The 14,165-nt window shown below is 39.0% G+C and overlaps 1 protein-coding gene and 1 long non-coding RNA gene across 2 annotated transcripts in view; both read right to left on the bottom strand.

The window, feature by feature from the left end:
• The window catches only part of lsp1a (lymphocyte specific protein 1 a), a 31,606-nt gene extending 26,340 nt beyond the window's left edge, over window positions 1-5,266 (bottom strand). The window contains exon 1 of the mRNA XM_061894400.1: window positions 4,933-5,266. Within this exon, the coding sequence (XP_061750384.1) occupies window positions 4,933-4,991 (59 nt within the window). The 5' untranslated portion in view covers window positions 4,992-5,266. The remainder of the gene's footprint in view (window positions 1-4,932) is intronic.
• A 158-nt stretch (window positions 5,267-5,424) lies between these two features.
• Window positions 5,425-13,148, bottom strand: LOC133549204 (uncharacterized). Its single transcript, XR_009806045.1, has 4 exons — window positions 12,635-13,148; window positions 10,830-10,998; window positions 9,188-9,276; window positions 5,425-8,965 (listed from the first exon to the last, which is right to left on the bottom strand). It is a non-coding gene; the product is annotated as an uncharacterized LOC133549204 (long non-coding RNA).
• Between the last annotated feature and the right edge of the window lie 1,017 nt (window positions 13,149-14,165).

Below are 14,165 nucleotides of genomic sequence, written 5' to 3'. Positions count from 1 at the left end.
GTCGGCCTGACTTCCTGTCGTGGGGGAAGTGAGGACAAGGATGAGATGTGGCGAGGTTGGCGCGCAGCTGCGTGTTTGTTTTAAAGGCGTAAAGTGCCACACATAACCAACGGGCCTCAAAGGGGTCAGGGAGAGGAGACTTTCAAAATAAAAGCCTTTTTCTTACATCCAGCAAACTGTCATAAGTGAGTGAGTATTTATTCTCTTGTACAACAGCCACTGATGAACTTTGATGACGTCATCTCACGCCAACAAAACAAGGTAGCAGCCCCCACTAGCTAGCTAGCATCACTAAATGAAGGTAGGAGACAAATGCATGTATATTTACAAAGACACATACATAAAGTATATACATATATTTATACACACACATTATATATATATATATATATATGTATATATATATATGTATACATACATATATATACATGTATATAATATATATACATGTATAATATATACATGTATATAATATATATACATGTATAATATATACATGCATACATACATATATATAATATAAATACAGTATATACACGCACAGTATATTATATATATAAAGTATATATATTAGCAATACAGTATATATACACACACTATACATGTATATATATACATACACAGTATGTATGAATATATACACAGTATATATACAAACATGTATATGTATACACATATCCATATACATAATTATCCATTTATATAATTATATACACACACACACACACTCACACACACACAGTTATTGTCAAAAGTTTACATACACTTGTAAAGAACAATGTCATGGCTGTCTTGAGTTTCCAATAATTCCTAAAACTCTTATTTTTTTGTGGTAGAGTGATTGGAGCACATACTTGTTGGTCACAAAAAACATTCATGAAGTTTGGTTCTTTTATGAATTTATTATGGGTCTACTGAAAATGTGAGCAAATCTGCTTGGTCAAAAGTATACATACAGTAATGTTAATATTTGGTTACATGTCCCTTGGCAAGTTTCACTGCAATAAGGCACTTTTGGTAGCCATCCACAAGCTTCTGGTGGAATTTTTGACCACTCCTCTTGACAAAATTGGTGCAGTTCAGCGAAATGTGTTGGTTTTCTGACATGAACTTGTTTCTTCAGCATTGTCCACACGTTTAAGTCAAGACATTGGGAAGGCCATTTAAAACCTTAATTCTAGCCTGATTTAGCCATTTCTTTACCACTTTTGAGGCGTGTTTGGGGTCATTGTCCTGTTGGAGCCCGTGACCCCAAAGGGAATAAGCGGTAGGAAATGGATGGATGGCTGGGTCCTGTTGGAGCACCCAACTGTGCCCAAGACCCAACCTCCGGGCTGATGATATTAGGTTGTCCTGAAGAATTTGGAGGTAATCCTCCTTTTTCATTGTCCCATTTACTCTCTGTAAAGCACCAGTTCAATTGGCAGCAAAACAGGCCCAGAACAAAATACTACCACCACCGTGCTTGACGGTAGGTGTGGTGTTCCCGGGATTAAAGGCTTCCCCTTTTCTCCTCCAAACATATTGATGGGTATTGTGGCCAAACAGCTCAATTTTTGTTTCATCTGACATCACATGGACAAAGATAAGACCTTTTTGAGGAAAGTTCTGTGGTCGGATGAAACAAAAACTCAAGCAGTAGCTTGTGGATGGCTCCCAAAAGCGCCTTAATGCAGTGAAACTTGCCAAGGGACAGATAACCAAATATTAACATTGCTGTATGTATTTCTTTGACCCAACAGATTTGGTCACATTTTCAGTAGACGCATAATAAATTCATAAAAGAACCAAACTTCATGGATGTTTTTTGTGACCAACAAGTATGTGCTCCAATCACTATCACAACAAAAAAAAAAGAGTTGTAGAAATGATTGGAAACTCAATACAGCCATGACATTATGTTCTTTACAAGTGTATGTAAACTTTTGACCACGACTGTGTGTGTATATATATATATATATATATATATATATATATATATATATATACATATATATATATGTGTATATATACAAACAGAAAAAAAACTGTGGATATTTGGACAACTTTATACTGTTGCCTTTGGTGACTCACGTCAGTCTAAGTCCTCTTTCATCATGTCGTTAGCTAACATTATGTCTGATGAAAGGTGATGACAAGTTCAATGCAAGTCGTGACAGGTTCAAACATGACATCATCCTGCTGTGTCTGATGACATCGTCCCTACGTTCCACCTTTTTACTTCCTGTATGTTTTTCGCCACAAAGACAAGTGCAGACACGTTGGAGAGAGATGAGGGATAAAAAGGCCCAATCCACAAAGGCATGCTTGTAAACAACCACAATGTGCGGTACGGGGCATCCTCAAAGAGTTTATGACACCGTTTATAGTTTCTCTTTGACCCAGTAGTTCCGCTAAAGTACACAGAAAACCTTTATTTTGTGTCTAAGTTCAATAACAAGTACTTGCTGATACAATGTTTTTAAAATACCTCTATGTGACAAAAGAGGAGGAGAAACAGGAAGAGAGGTGACAGGAAGTTTATGCAGACAAGCTGGCAGGGCAGAGGAGGGCAGTTGTTTATACTACCTGTCAATCAATCAGATAAAAAACATTCCTGAAGCGTTTACTATCACTGTGACTCCCACATCGTTGATGACATCATCACTCTGACTTTGCTGCAGGAATCTAAACATTCCATCAGCATGATGTCTCCTGCTGTGTCTCCACGGTAACCAGCAGCCGTAAAACCCTTTAACTATGTCATACAGTGACGTCACTGTTGCTTGGCCCCGCCTTCAAATGCCAGCTGAGCTGCCAATCAAACTATGACTCAATGTGAATAATAATGATGATGATGATGATATTATTATTTTAACACAAATGATTCGTGTCGACAACATCATGCTGACTCAGCATGAACTGTCCGCCATCTTTACTTCAGAACTACTTTCCCATGTACTAATACAGTTAAAATGTATTGCATGTATGTACAATATTTGACATGTACTACTGCAGTAAAATACTATATATGTATGTATAATGTTTACTCACAATGCTCTTACTACTAAAATACTAACCCTTACAAGCTACTACGTATTATTACCTAATACAACTACTTCAGTACTAGTACTACTCAATACCAACTACAACTACTACTAAACTACAATAACACCTATAGTACTACTACTAACAACAACTACTAAGTACTACCTACTAGAACTGCTGCAATACTAAGTAATACTACTAAAACTACTATAGTATTGCATCTATACTACCTACTACAACAGAACTACTATTTAATACTACTTCAAATACTAATACTAATTTACTACAGCTACTACTATAATACTGCTGATACATTATTACTACTACCAATACTTAATACCTCTTACAATAACTACTACTTAATATTAATACAACTACAATACTAGTACTACTAATACTTTATACTACTTACCATGACTAACACATTATTACTGCTATCACTTAACTACAACTACTATATTACTAGTATTACTATACAACAACTACTACTTGACTTCAATGACTATTATAGTAGCGCTACCACAGTACATATATTACTACTCATACTACTGCTAGTGCTGTAGTAGTACTACAGTACTATTACAACTATTATGCTTCTACTACTACACTATTATGAACTACGACACTACTATAACTACTATAGCACTACTGCTACTAAATACTACCTACTAAAACCTACAACTATTGCTAATTCTATGGTACTATTACTAATTACATATACTACATAATTCAAACTATTACTATTACAGAACTACTACAATACTTCTACAGTACTACTGCTACTACTATTACTGTACTTCTACTAATACACTACTACTACAGTACTACTATTACTATACTACTGTTACTAGTTTTACTATACTTCTACAACTAATACACTAAAATCGCTACCACAGTACCCCTACTTTTACAACAGTACTAATACTACAATTACAGTACTACTACAATACTTTTATAGTACTACTACAATACTTTTATAGCACTACTGCTACTATTACTATACTTCTACTACTAATACACTGCTACCTCTACTACTACAGTACTATTACTATACTTTTACTACTAATACACTACACTACTGCTACTAGTATTACTACACTTCAACAACTAATACACTACTATTGCTACTACAGTACCCCTACTTCTACAACAGTACTAATACTACATTACAGTACTACTGCTACTACTATTAGTATATGTCTACTACTGATACACTACTACTACTACTACTACTACAGTACTACTATTACTGTACTTCTACTACTAATACAGTACTACAGTATTACTACAACTACTACAGTACTACTATTACTATACTTTTACTACTAATACACTACTACAGTACTATCACTATAATTCTACTACTAATACACAACTACAGTATTACTACAACTACTACAATACTACTATTACTATACTTTTACTACTAATACACTACTACCACTACTACAGTACGACTACAACTACTACAGTACTACTATCACTATACTTTTACTACTAACACACTACCACCACTACTACAGTTCTATTACTACAGTACTAATGTAGTTGATGCAGGAGAAGACTCCCTGAGTTGACCTTTGACCTGTGATAAGGAAGTACTTTCCATTTGAGCGCACAAGCTTCAGATGCAATCTTCACAAAGCTGTCAAGGAATCAAACCTGCGGCACTTTTGTCAACATGTTGTTCTGGAAGAGGACCGCAATCCTGCTAAAACCACAATGACCCAAAACCTGCCCAGTAATCCCAGTGCTCCCACATCTGGGAGAGGGGGAGCTCAGCGGGTGTGAGTGGGGAGGGAAGGCTGATAAGGTTGCAGGTTCAAAACGTGCATCGAATATTTCATCAACATCATAATAATAGAAGAAGTTCTTCTGGAGAAAGGAAATGAATCAAAAGTTTACCTGATCAGCTTCTGAAGACCTTGTTTGCTGGAGTTTCTCCTCAGCAGAGCGTTGGACATCTTGTCTTCTTCAGGTCTTCTTCTAGTCTCCTTCTTCAGTTCTTCTTTTAGTCTCCTCCTTCAGGTCTTCTACTTCTTCAGGTCGTCTGCTGGTCCTCGGCACCGGCAGGCTGAAGACCGCGATGTCGGTGTTGTTGCGGTTGCGCTGGCGGTCCAAACGCTGCCTCTTTTGTGTCCTACTTGCTCCCGTGCCGGGCTCGTATTTGGGAAAGTCGGGACCCTCCGACAACACCTCCCTCTCCTGTGAGTCATCTCCCCTCCCCCTTCTGGCCCACATGTGCTTCTCATTGAGCATCCTCCTGCTTCTTTCCCTCCATGACGGTCATGTGGTCTCCGCCTGTGTTGGGAGGGGGGCGTGGGGGATTGGATGAAAGACGATTCTCTCAAACTGACCCCCCCCCCCCCCCCCCCCACCCATTAACCAAATCCCTCTTCTCTGCCCCCCCCCCTCCCAACATTTTAATCTGTCCGCGATGAAAAGCAGACACTAAGAGAAAGTGTTTATTGTTTGTTGTGTGAGGCCTCGTTGTCGCTAATGGTTGCCACGGCGACAGCACGCTGCTTTCAAGTGGCTCGTTTTTCTGTACGCCTTCTTGCACGAGCATTAGCGAGAAACTTGTCCGACAATTGAAGTTGTCCTAAAACGTCCAACGTTCAAACTCTTATCGAGCATATTTTTTGTCATCTTTTTACACGTGTTCGAATGGAGATGTCCGATAATGACTTTTTTGCCAATAGCCAATATTCCGATATTGTTCAACTCTTTAATTACCGATTCCGATATCAACTGATACAGATATATACAGTCGTGGAATTAACATATTATTATGCCTAATTTTGTTGTGATGCCCCACTGGATGCATTAAACAATGTAACAAGGTTTTCCAAAATAAATCAACTCAAGTTATGGAAATAAAATGCCAACATGGCACTGCCATATTTATTAATGAAGTCACAAAGTGCATAATTTTTTTTGAACATGCCTCAAAACAGTAGCTTGGAATTTGGGATATGCTCTCCCTGAGAGAGCATGAGGAGGTTGAGGTGGGCGGAGTTGAGGTGGGGGGGTATGGGGTAGCGGGGGGGCATATTGGAGCGTCCCCGAAGACTTAGTGCTGCAAGGGGTTACGGGTATTTGTTCTGTTGTGCTTATGTTGTGTTACAGTGCGAATGTTCTCCCGAAATGTGTTTGTCAGTGTTGTTTGGTGTGGGTTCACAGAGTGGCGCATATTTGTAACAGTGTTAAAAGTTGTTTATCCCGCCACCCTCTATGTGACCTGTATGGCTATTGACCAAGTATGCTTTGGATTCACTTGTGTGTGTGAAAAGCCGGAGATATTATGTGATTGGGCCGGCACGCAAAGGCAGTGCCTTTAAGGTTTTTTGGCGCTCTGTACTTCTCCCTACATCCTTGTACACAGCGGCGTTTTAAAAAGTCATACATTTTACTTTTTGAAACCAATACAGATAATTTCCGATATTACATTTTAAAGCATTTATCGGCCGATAATATCGTCAGTCTGATATTATTGGACATTTCTATCTTCGACAATAAACAATGTGAAATATTCACGTAGCTTTTACGTTGTCCACAACCTTACAGATTCATTCGGTTTGAATCATTTCTATTTACATTGCAAAAAATGGAACAGCGTGCGGAAATTAAATAAGTAACTACCGTAAATTCCTAACTTTAAGCCGCTATTTTTTTTCCTAAGCTTTGAACCCTGCGGATTATGAAAACGGTTCTTGTTAATTTATGGATTTTTCTTTGTTGACGGTCATAATGCAAATATTTTTGAAAAACAAGCAAAGACACTGAAAAAGTGTGTTATTTTTTGTGCTATGGCGCCATCTTTTGGGCAACTTTGCTCACTGCAGGTGCCGCCGTGCCCTTCTGTTTAGAGCTTTACAACCGCAAGCTGTTCTGTCTTCCAATCGTGCATAGTGTTCTACTTATATGGATTCTTCATTCATCACTCCAAGCAGCCTTTGTAAGTTTTACAATATAACTAAAACTATTCATACTTACTAAAGCGTCCCATGTGTGATGTCTGTAGGAGTGTTTTCATGCATATTTCTACTTGCTACTGTAATGTAATCAAACTAGCGTCGTTAGCATTAGCTAATATGCTAACACGTTTACGAGTGTCCATGTTAGTATTAACTTACAACGGCATTCTTTTTGTATTGCTGCAGTTTCACAAATTCCTCAGTAAATTCACCAAAACGTCAACGTGGAGTTATTGAGTCTGTTTAGCTGTTTGGAGAGCTAGGTTGCACAGTGGGTCCATGACGATGACTTGTTTTGTTTGATCATCTGTTTAACAGACACCGTTTGGAATCAATTAAGGTATGTAAACAAACATTTATAAATTATTTCTGAGTAAATAACTAATTTCACAACGTATATTTGTATGTGGTTTATAGTCCAATGTGGCTAATATATGGAAAAATACTTATTTCCCTCAAATTTAATGGGTGCACTCTGTAGTCCGGAACATAAAGTACTTATCAAAATGTGATTCATTATTTCAAATGTGAAATACCTCGTTCAGTCAGTCGCGAAATACAAAAATATCAATTGACATCCAAATCCGATTCTAATTTATTTACATTTTTTTCACAAAAACATTTTTAAAAAGTTGTTTATCGCATGTATACATGATGCATACGTCATAAGTAGGGATGAGTATCGTATACAGTACCAGTTCCCCGTACCTGGCAATCGATACTCAATTGTACCAATTTTCGGTACTTTTGTGTGTGTTACTAAATGTAATTGTTTGATAATAAAATGTTGTATTTTAACGTAACATTTTTTTATCACTTTTCTTAGTCTAATTTGCAATGCAGTTGCACTTCGAAGACATTAGACGGCAGTACTGTGTAAGCTATGATTTGTCGTCTTTTCCATTGGGTACGTTGCGCCATACAAAGTCTTTATCCTGTAAGTATTGTGCTTATTACAAACTAGCTGTTTGATTGTAAGATTAATCTTTGTTGTATGTTTTCACTACTCAATCAATCAATCAATCAATCAATGTTTACTTATATAGCCCTAAATCACGAGTGTCTCAAAGGGCTGCAAAAGCCACAACCACATCCTCGGCTCAGATCCCACATTAGGGCTAGGAAAAACTCAATCCAACGGAATAATGAGAAACCTTGGACAGGACCGCAGATTTGGGGAAACCCCCCCACCAGGGCAACCGGTGCAATGGACATCGAGTGGATCTAAAATAATATTGTGGCAGTCCAGTCCATAGTGGATCTAACATAATAGTGAGTTTTTGAGTGTATTGAAATCGACGTGTAAAATCGCTAATGCTAATCATAGCCTGTCTATGGTAAATCCAATGTATTATCATTTTTATATTAAATAATATATTGGGAGAAATCGGTTTGAATCGAGTTGTTGTAAGATTCACGTCCCTAATAAATGCCATTTAGTCCATTATTACATGAATTTATTGATTTTGTGACCCTTTCAATTACTTAACGACATGTATTTTATTTAATAGCATTTTTTTCTTCAATTAAATGTAACTGCATTTTTATTTTGGGCAATTGTGTATTATTTAGCACATTTTTTTTAAAGTTAGCTATTATTCAATGTATGTTACTTCTGCATTTTGTTTCACAATCACAATAAAAGGAGGTGCTAATTAAGAATAAAACTGTAATATGCAATGCAACATGAACAAGATGAAATTTGTAAAAGTCACCCATCAAAGATGTGGAGGGCGGGATCAGCGATCTGATTGGTTGAACCCCAGTGTGAGTTGCTAAACGTCTCACACTCAAAAGAAATAGAAAAATATCCACAGTACGTGCCTGGTCACCATGATGACACTGCCCGCCGTCGCCTTGAGTCATTCCACTCCTGCTGCTCGATGACGACGTCAAAAAAACGTGGCCGCCTCCATGTTTTCATGTCCCGACTCGTAAACAAGCACCTGAACGTGACCTCACTGCTCAGACGGGCATGTAAAAAAAACAAAAAAACTGGTTGGGTTTTACGAGTCAGCAAACAAAAGAACACAAAGAGGTTTTAGTTGGTATAAAATTTCAGGAAGTAACTTTCCGACTGGAACAGCCTCTCCCTTGTTGACCCCGTGACCCACCAAGTGTTTCAACCACTCAGAATCTCTCATCACCTGCACGCCCCTCCCCCGCCTGACACTAAAATCTACCTTTTTACTGCACTTTGCTTGTTGGAAGGATAATCTACATCACAGGTCCCAAAACCACGTCCCGCGGGCCAGATCTGGCCTGCCAGCATCTACGTAGATAGATAGATAGATAGATAGATATTTAAATAGAGCGGCCACCAAGTCAAAAAGTATAAAAAGCATATATATATATATATATATATATATATATATATAAATATACACACACACACACACACTATATTGCCAAAAGTATTTGGCCACCTGCCTTGACTCACATATTAACTTGAAGTGCCATCCCATTCCTAACCCATAGGGTTCAATACAATGTGGGTCCACATTTTGCAGCTATTACAGCTTCAACTCTTCTGGGAAGGCTGTCCACAAGGTTGCGGGGTGTGTTTATAGAAATTTTCCACCATTCTTCCAAAAAGGCGCATTTGTGAGGTCACACACTGATGTTGGTGGAGAAGGCCTGGCTCTCAGTCTCCGTTCTAGGTCATCCCAAAGGTGTTTTATCGGGTTCAGGTCAGGACTCTGTGCAGGCCAGTCAAGTTCATCCCCACCAGACTCTGTCATCCATGTATTTATGGACCTTGCTTTGTGCACTGGTGCACAGTCATGTTTGAAGAGGAAGGAGCCCGCTCCAAACAAGGTTGGGATCATGGAATTATCCAAAATGTTTTGGTATCTTGGAGCATTCAAAGTTCCTTTCACTGGAACTAAGGGGCCACGCCCAACTTATGAAAAACAACCCCACACCATAATTCCTCCTCCACCAAATTTCACACTCGGCACAATGCAGTCCGAAACGTAGCATTCTCCTGGCAACCTCCAAACCCAAACTGGTCCATCAGATAGCCAGATGGAAAAGCGTGATTCATCACTCCAGAGAAGGCGTCTCCACTGCTCTAGAGTTCAATGGAGACATGCTCTACATCACTGCATCCCACGCTTTGCATTGGACTTGGTGATGTATGGCTGAGATACAGCTGCTCAGCCATGGAAACCCATTCCATGAAGCTCTCTGCGTACTGTACGTGGGCTAATTGGAAAGTCACATGAAATTTGGAGCTGTGTAGCAACTGACTGTGCAGAAAGTCTTTGCACTATGCACTTCAGCATCCGCTGACCCCTCTCTGTCAGTTTACGTGGCCTACCACTTCCTGGCTCAGTTGCTGTTGTTCCCAAACTCTTCCATTTTCTTATAATAAAGCAGACAGTTGACTTTGGAATATTTAGGAGCGAGGAAATTTCATGACTGGATTTGTTGCACAGGTGGCATCCGATGACGGTTCCACGCTGGAAATCATTGAGAGCGGCCCATTCTTTCACAAATGTTTGTAGAAACAGTCTCCGTGGCTAAGTGCTTCATTTTCTACACCTGTGGCCGGGCCAAGTGATTAAGATACCTGGTTCTCATCATTTGGATGGTTGGCCAAATACTTTTGGCAATATTGTGTATATGTCTGTACAGTATATATACATAGATATATATATATATATCTATATATATATAGATAATACACATTTTACAATAATAAATACATGTTTTAAAAGGACTAGGAAGATATTGGTTCATGAAAAAAATGAAATAAAGAACTGGGAACATCTGCTGGAGCGTCAAAGAAAAGAGACCACACACACACACACACACACACACCTTGTGCTGATCCTCCACGGCGTGTTCCCCAGGACAACGGGAGCAGCAGGTCATGTGACTCGTGTGGAATGTGACCTGCGGTGAGTTTCATATGAGGAGCCATGAATCGTATGATCGTCACGCTGCTGGGACACTACCACTCCACTTCTTCATGCACGCCCCAGCGGCCCTACCAAGGGGAAAAGAGGCCATCAGAAAAGTTGATGTATCGTCTTTAGCAACACATGATTAGGTTCTATTATTTTGAGCAAATACAACTACTGGATACTTAGTAAAATATATATATATATATATATATACATATATATATACATACACATATGAGTATGTGTAAACCTTGTCATATAATAGGAAAAAATGTTTCAATCACAAAGAATATTATCAAAGCTTAGGTCAGGCTGATTAAAAAATAAATAATCAAATTATACTGCAAAAGAGACTTATGAAAACTGATGAAAAATACATTTACATGTGAAATAACATAGTTGTAACTAAATATTAGATAATATATATGTTTGTTGAATAAACATTCAATAAAATTAAAAGGTAATGGAATCAAGAATAAAGTTTCACCACTTTAGTCATAGTTTTTGAACTTAGAGAACTGCACTTTTTGGGGAATTTCGCCAATCATTCACAATTCTTGTGTAAGACAAAAACACGTATGTTTTTTTTTCTTTTTTTATGCATTCTAACTCGTGAAATACAGCAAGTAAGAGGTGGCTAACAAATACATGAATAAAAGCCCTGTTAAAAGAACATCCAACAACCACCAACAATAATCCATTTACATGTCGTGACCGGAATAATAACCAAGTATTAGAAAAATTGTCATTATAAGCACTAACGCAGAGGAACTACTTTTACAGAGCTTATGCAGCTATATCGAGATATTGAGCTGCTGCATCGCCTCTGAGTTGGTGGAAGTTAATTCTAGATGATAAATCATGCCTCTCACCTGGATAGTAGAAGGTTGTGGACGTAAACCCACAAGTTGGTCGACAATGACATCCAACTTAGATCCAGAAATGGCAAGAAAGACACGTTTGTGGCACCTTTATGAATAATTCTTCATCTAAACGGAAATATATGAACATCCCATTGGTCTTTATCCAAACAAGAGCAGACAATGTACAGTAAGTGATTCTTTTATTGTTTGTTGTCTCTCATTAAGCCTGCCATGATTAGTAGTGTTAACGCGTCTGTGAAATTAATACGCCGCTGTATGCTTATGAGCAAAATAGGTAAATACTACATGTTATTGTGAATGTTGCTACACTACATATATACTTACAGCATGCATATGAAGCAATCATGGAGGTTTTTTGGACATTTATTAGAGCGTCTCCTATTAGCTCCATTGTTAGCTGACTTTTGCTAGCTTTTATTTACGATTTAGAAAAAAGAAAAACATGTATTTTTGTTTTACATTATGATTGTGAATGATAGACAAAATGTAAAAAAAAGTTCTGTCCCCCTTTAAGAAACTTTTCTAGAACTTTATCTCCACACTTCTTCTGTTTGTTTGTTATTGTCATTACTGCCACACGTGGTGGAAAAGTGTACTACAACCCACAGCTAAGAAACAGATTGCACATTTTAGGGAGTTGTGGGGATCCTAAATACACAAAAACAGGTACCAAAAGGTAAGAAAAGTTGGTTTCGTATAATAAGACCCTCTTTAAGATGTGTAGCGAAGCCTCTTTTTGTTTTTTTCCAAAGTGGTGGGTTGGTACCTGTGATTGAAGAACCTGTAAAGTTATCCAATGTTTCCATGCTTTTACTTTGAAAGGAAAAAGATGTACCTTGTGAGGCTGCAGAAGTCCATCCTAGAAGGTCCTGGACAAGGTTCTACTGGACACGTGTTGTAACACGACCTCCTCCATGTACACATTCCTGCCGAGTGAGGTCACACTCTGTGCCACGGAACCTGGCAAAGATTTGGGAGATGATCAAATAACAGTCTGGGCCAGCGAACGCTTCCGGAAACAAAGAACAGCTTGGGAAGTCCTGCAGGCATGTTTTTTCCACGTGAAGCTCACTGGTTCGCACATGAATCTTCCTCCAGGGGGCGATCTTACACTATTCTTTCAGGTGAAGCTTTTGAATTGTCATCTAATTATTTTAAATAACATCACCAAGTCTTTCTAGAAGCATCCATATATGTTATCATGTTAAATATACTACTCCCGCCGTCAGTGTGTGAATGTGTGTGTGAATGTGCGAATGCGGAAATACTGTCAAAGCGCTTTGGGCTCCTTAAAAAGGGGTAGAAAAGCGCTATACAAGTACAACCCATTTACCATTTACTATGTCATGTAAATATATCCATGTTTTTAAATATACTACTATCTCATATAAATAAATAATGATAAATGGGTTGTACTTATATAGCGCTTTTCTACCTTCAAGGTTCTCAAAGCGCTTTGACACTACTTCCACATTTACCCATTCACACACTCATTCACACACTGATGGAGGGAGCTGCCATGCAAGGCGCCAACCAGCACCCATCAGGAGCAAGGGTGAAGTGTCTTGCTCAGGACACAACAGACGTGACGAAGTTGGTACTAGGTGGGAATTGAACCAGGGACGCTCGGGTTGCGCGCGGCCACTCTCCCCACTGCGCCACGCCGTCCCTTGAAATACAAACATATTTCATGTTTTTAAATATATACTTATGTCATATAAACATATTTCTGTTACGGTTCAGACCCCTGCCAGCGCCGCTCGTCCATCTGTGCGCCACACGGGGCACGCCCACGGGCGCACACATCCAGGAACGAGCCGCGCGCGTCCCCGCCCTGCAGCAGCTGCCAGCTGCAATCAGTCACCTGCAAACTTCACACCTGATGGTAATGACGGAGCTGCCTTTATAGACCTGGACAACCTGCCATCACGGGCCGGATTATAGCCATCTGTACCTGACTCTTCCCGTGTTTCTCCTGGATCCCCTGTTGTTCCCCTTGCCCCCCGGACTGCCTTTTGGATTCTCGACCTCCCGCTTGGACACGTTTTCCCACGGACTTCCGCGTTACTTCACTTCCGTCAACATTTTGGTAAGACATCCTTCAGCTAATCTACACACATAGCCTTACACCATACACACTTGAGTTTTGATCAGACTTCATTTCCTTGGTTTATTCATTAGCAGTATTAGTATTATTATTATTAGTAGTAGTACTACAGATTTATGTATATATTTACTATATATAATAAATCTTTGGAGATACTGCCACCTGGTGTTCGTTTGCCGTCACCTCCCTTTTAGTCAAACATAACAGTATAATCCGGCCAATTGATTAGGGACCTGACGGCCGAGTACCTTAGCCCTGC

Source organism: Nerophis ophidion, linkage group LG03 (genome assembly GCF_033978795.1).
Source record: "Nerophis ophidion isolate RoL-2023_Sa linkage group LG03, RoL_Noph_v1.0, whole genome shotgun sequence".
Classification (NCBI taxonomy): Eukaryota; Metazoa; Chordata; class Actinopteri; order Syngnathiformes; family Syngnathidae; genus Nerophis; species Nerophis ophidion.
This window is presented reverse-complemented; position numbering and strand designations above follow the sequence as displayed.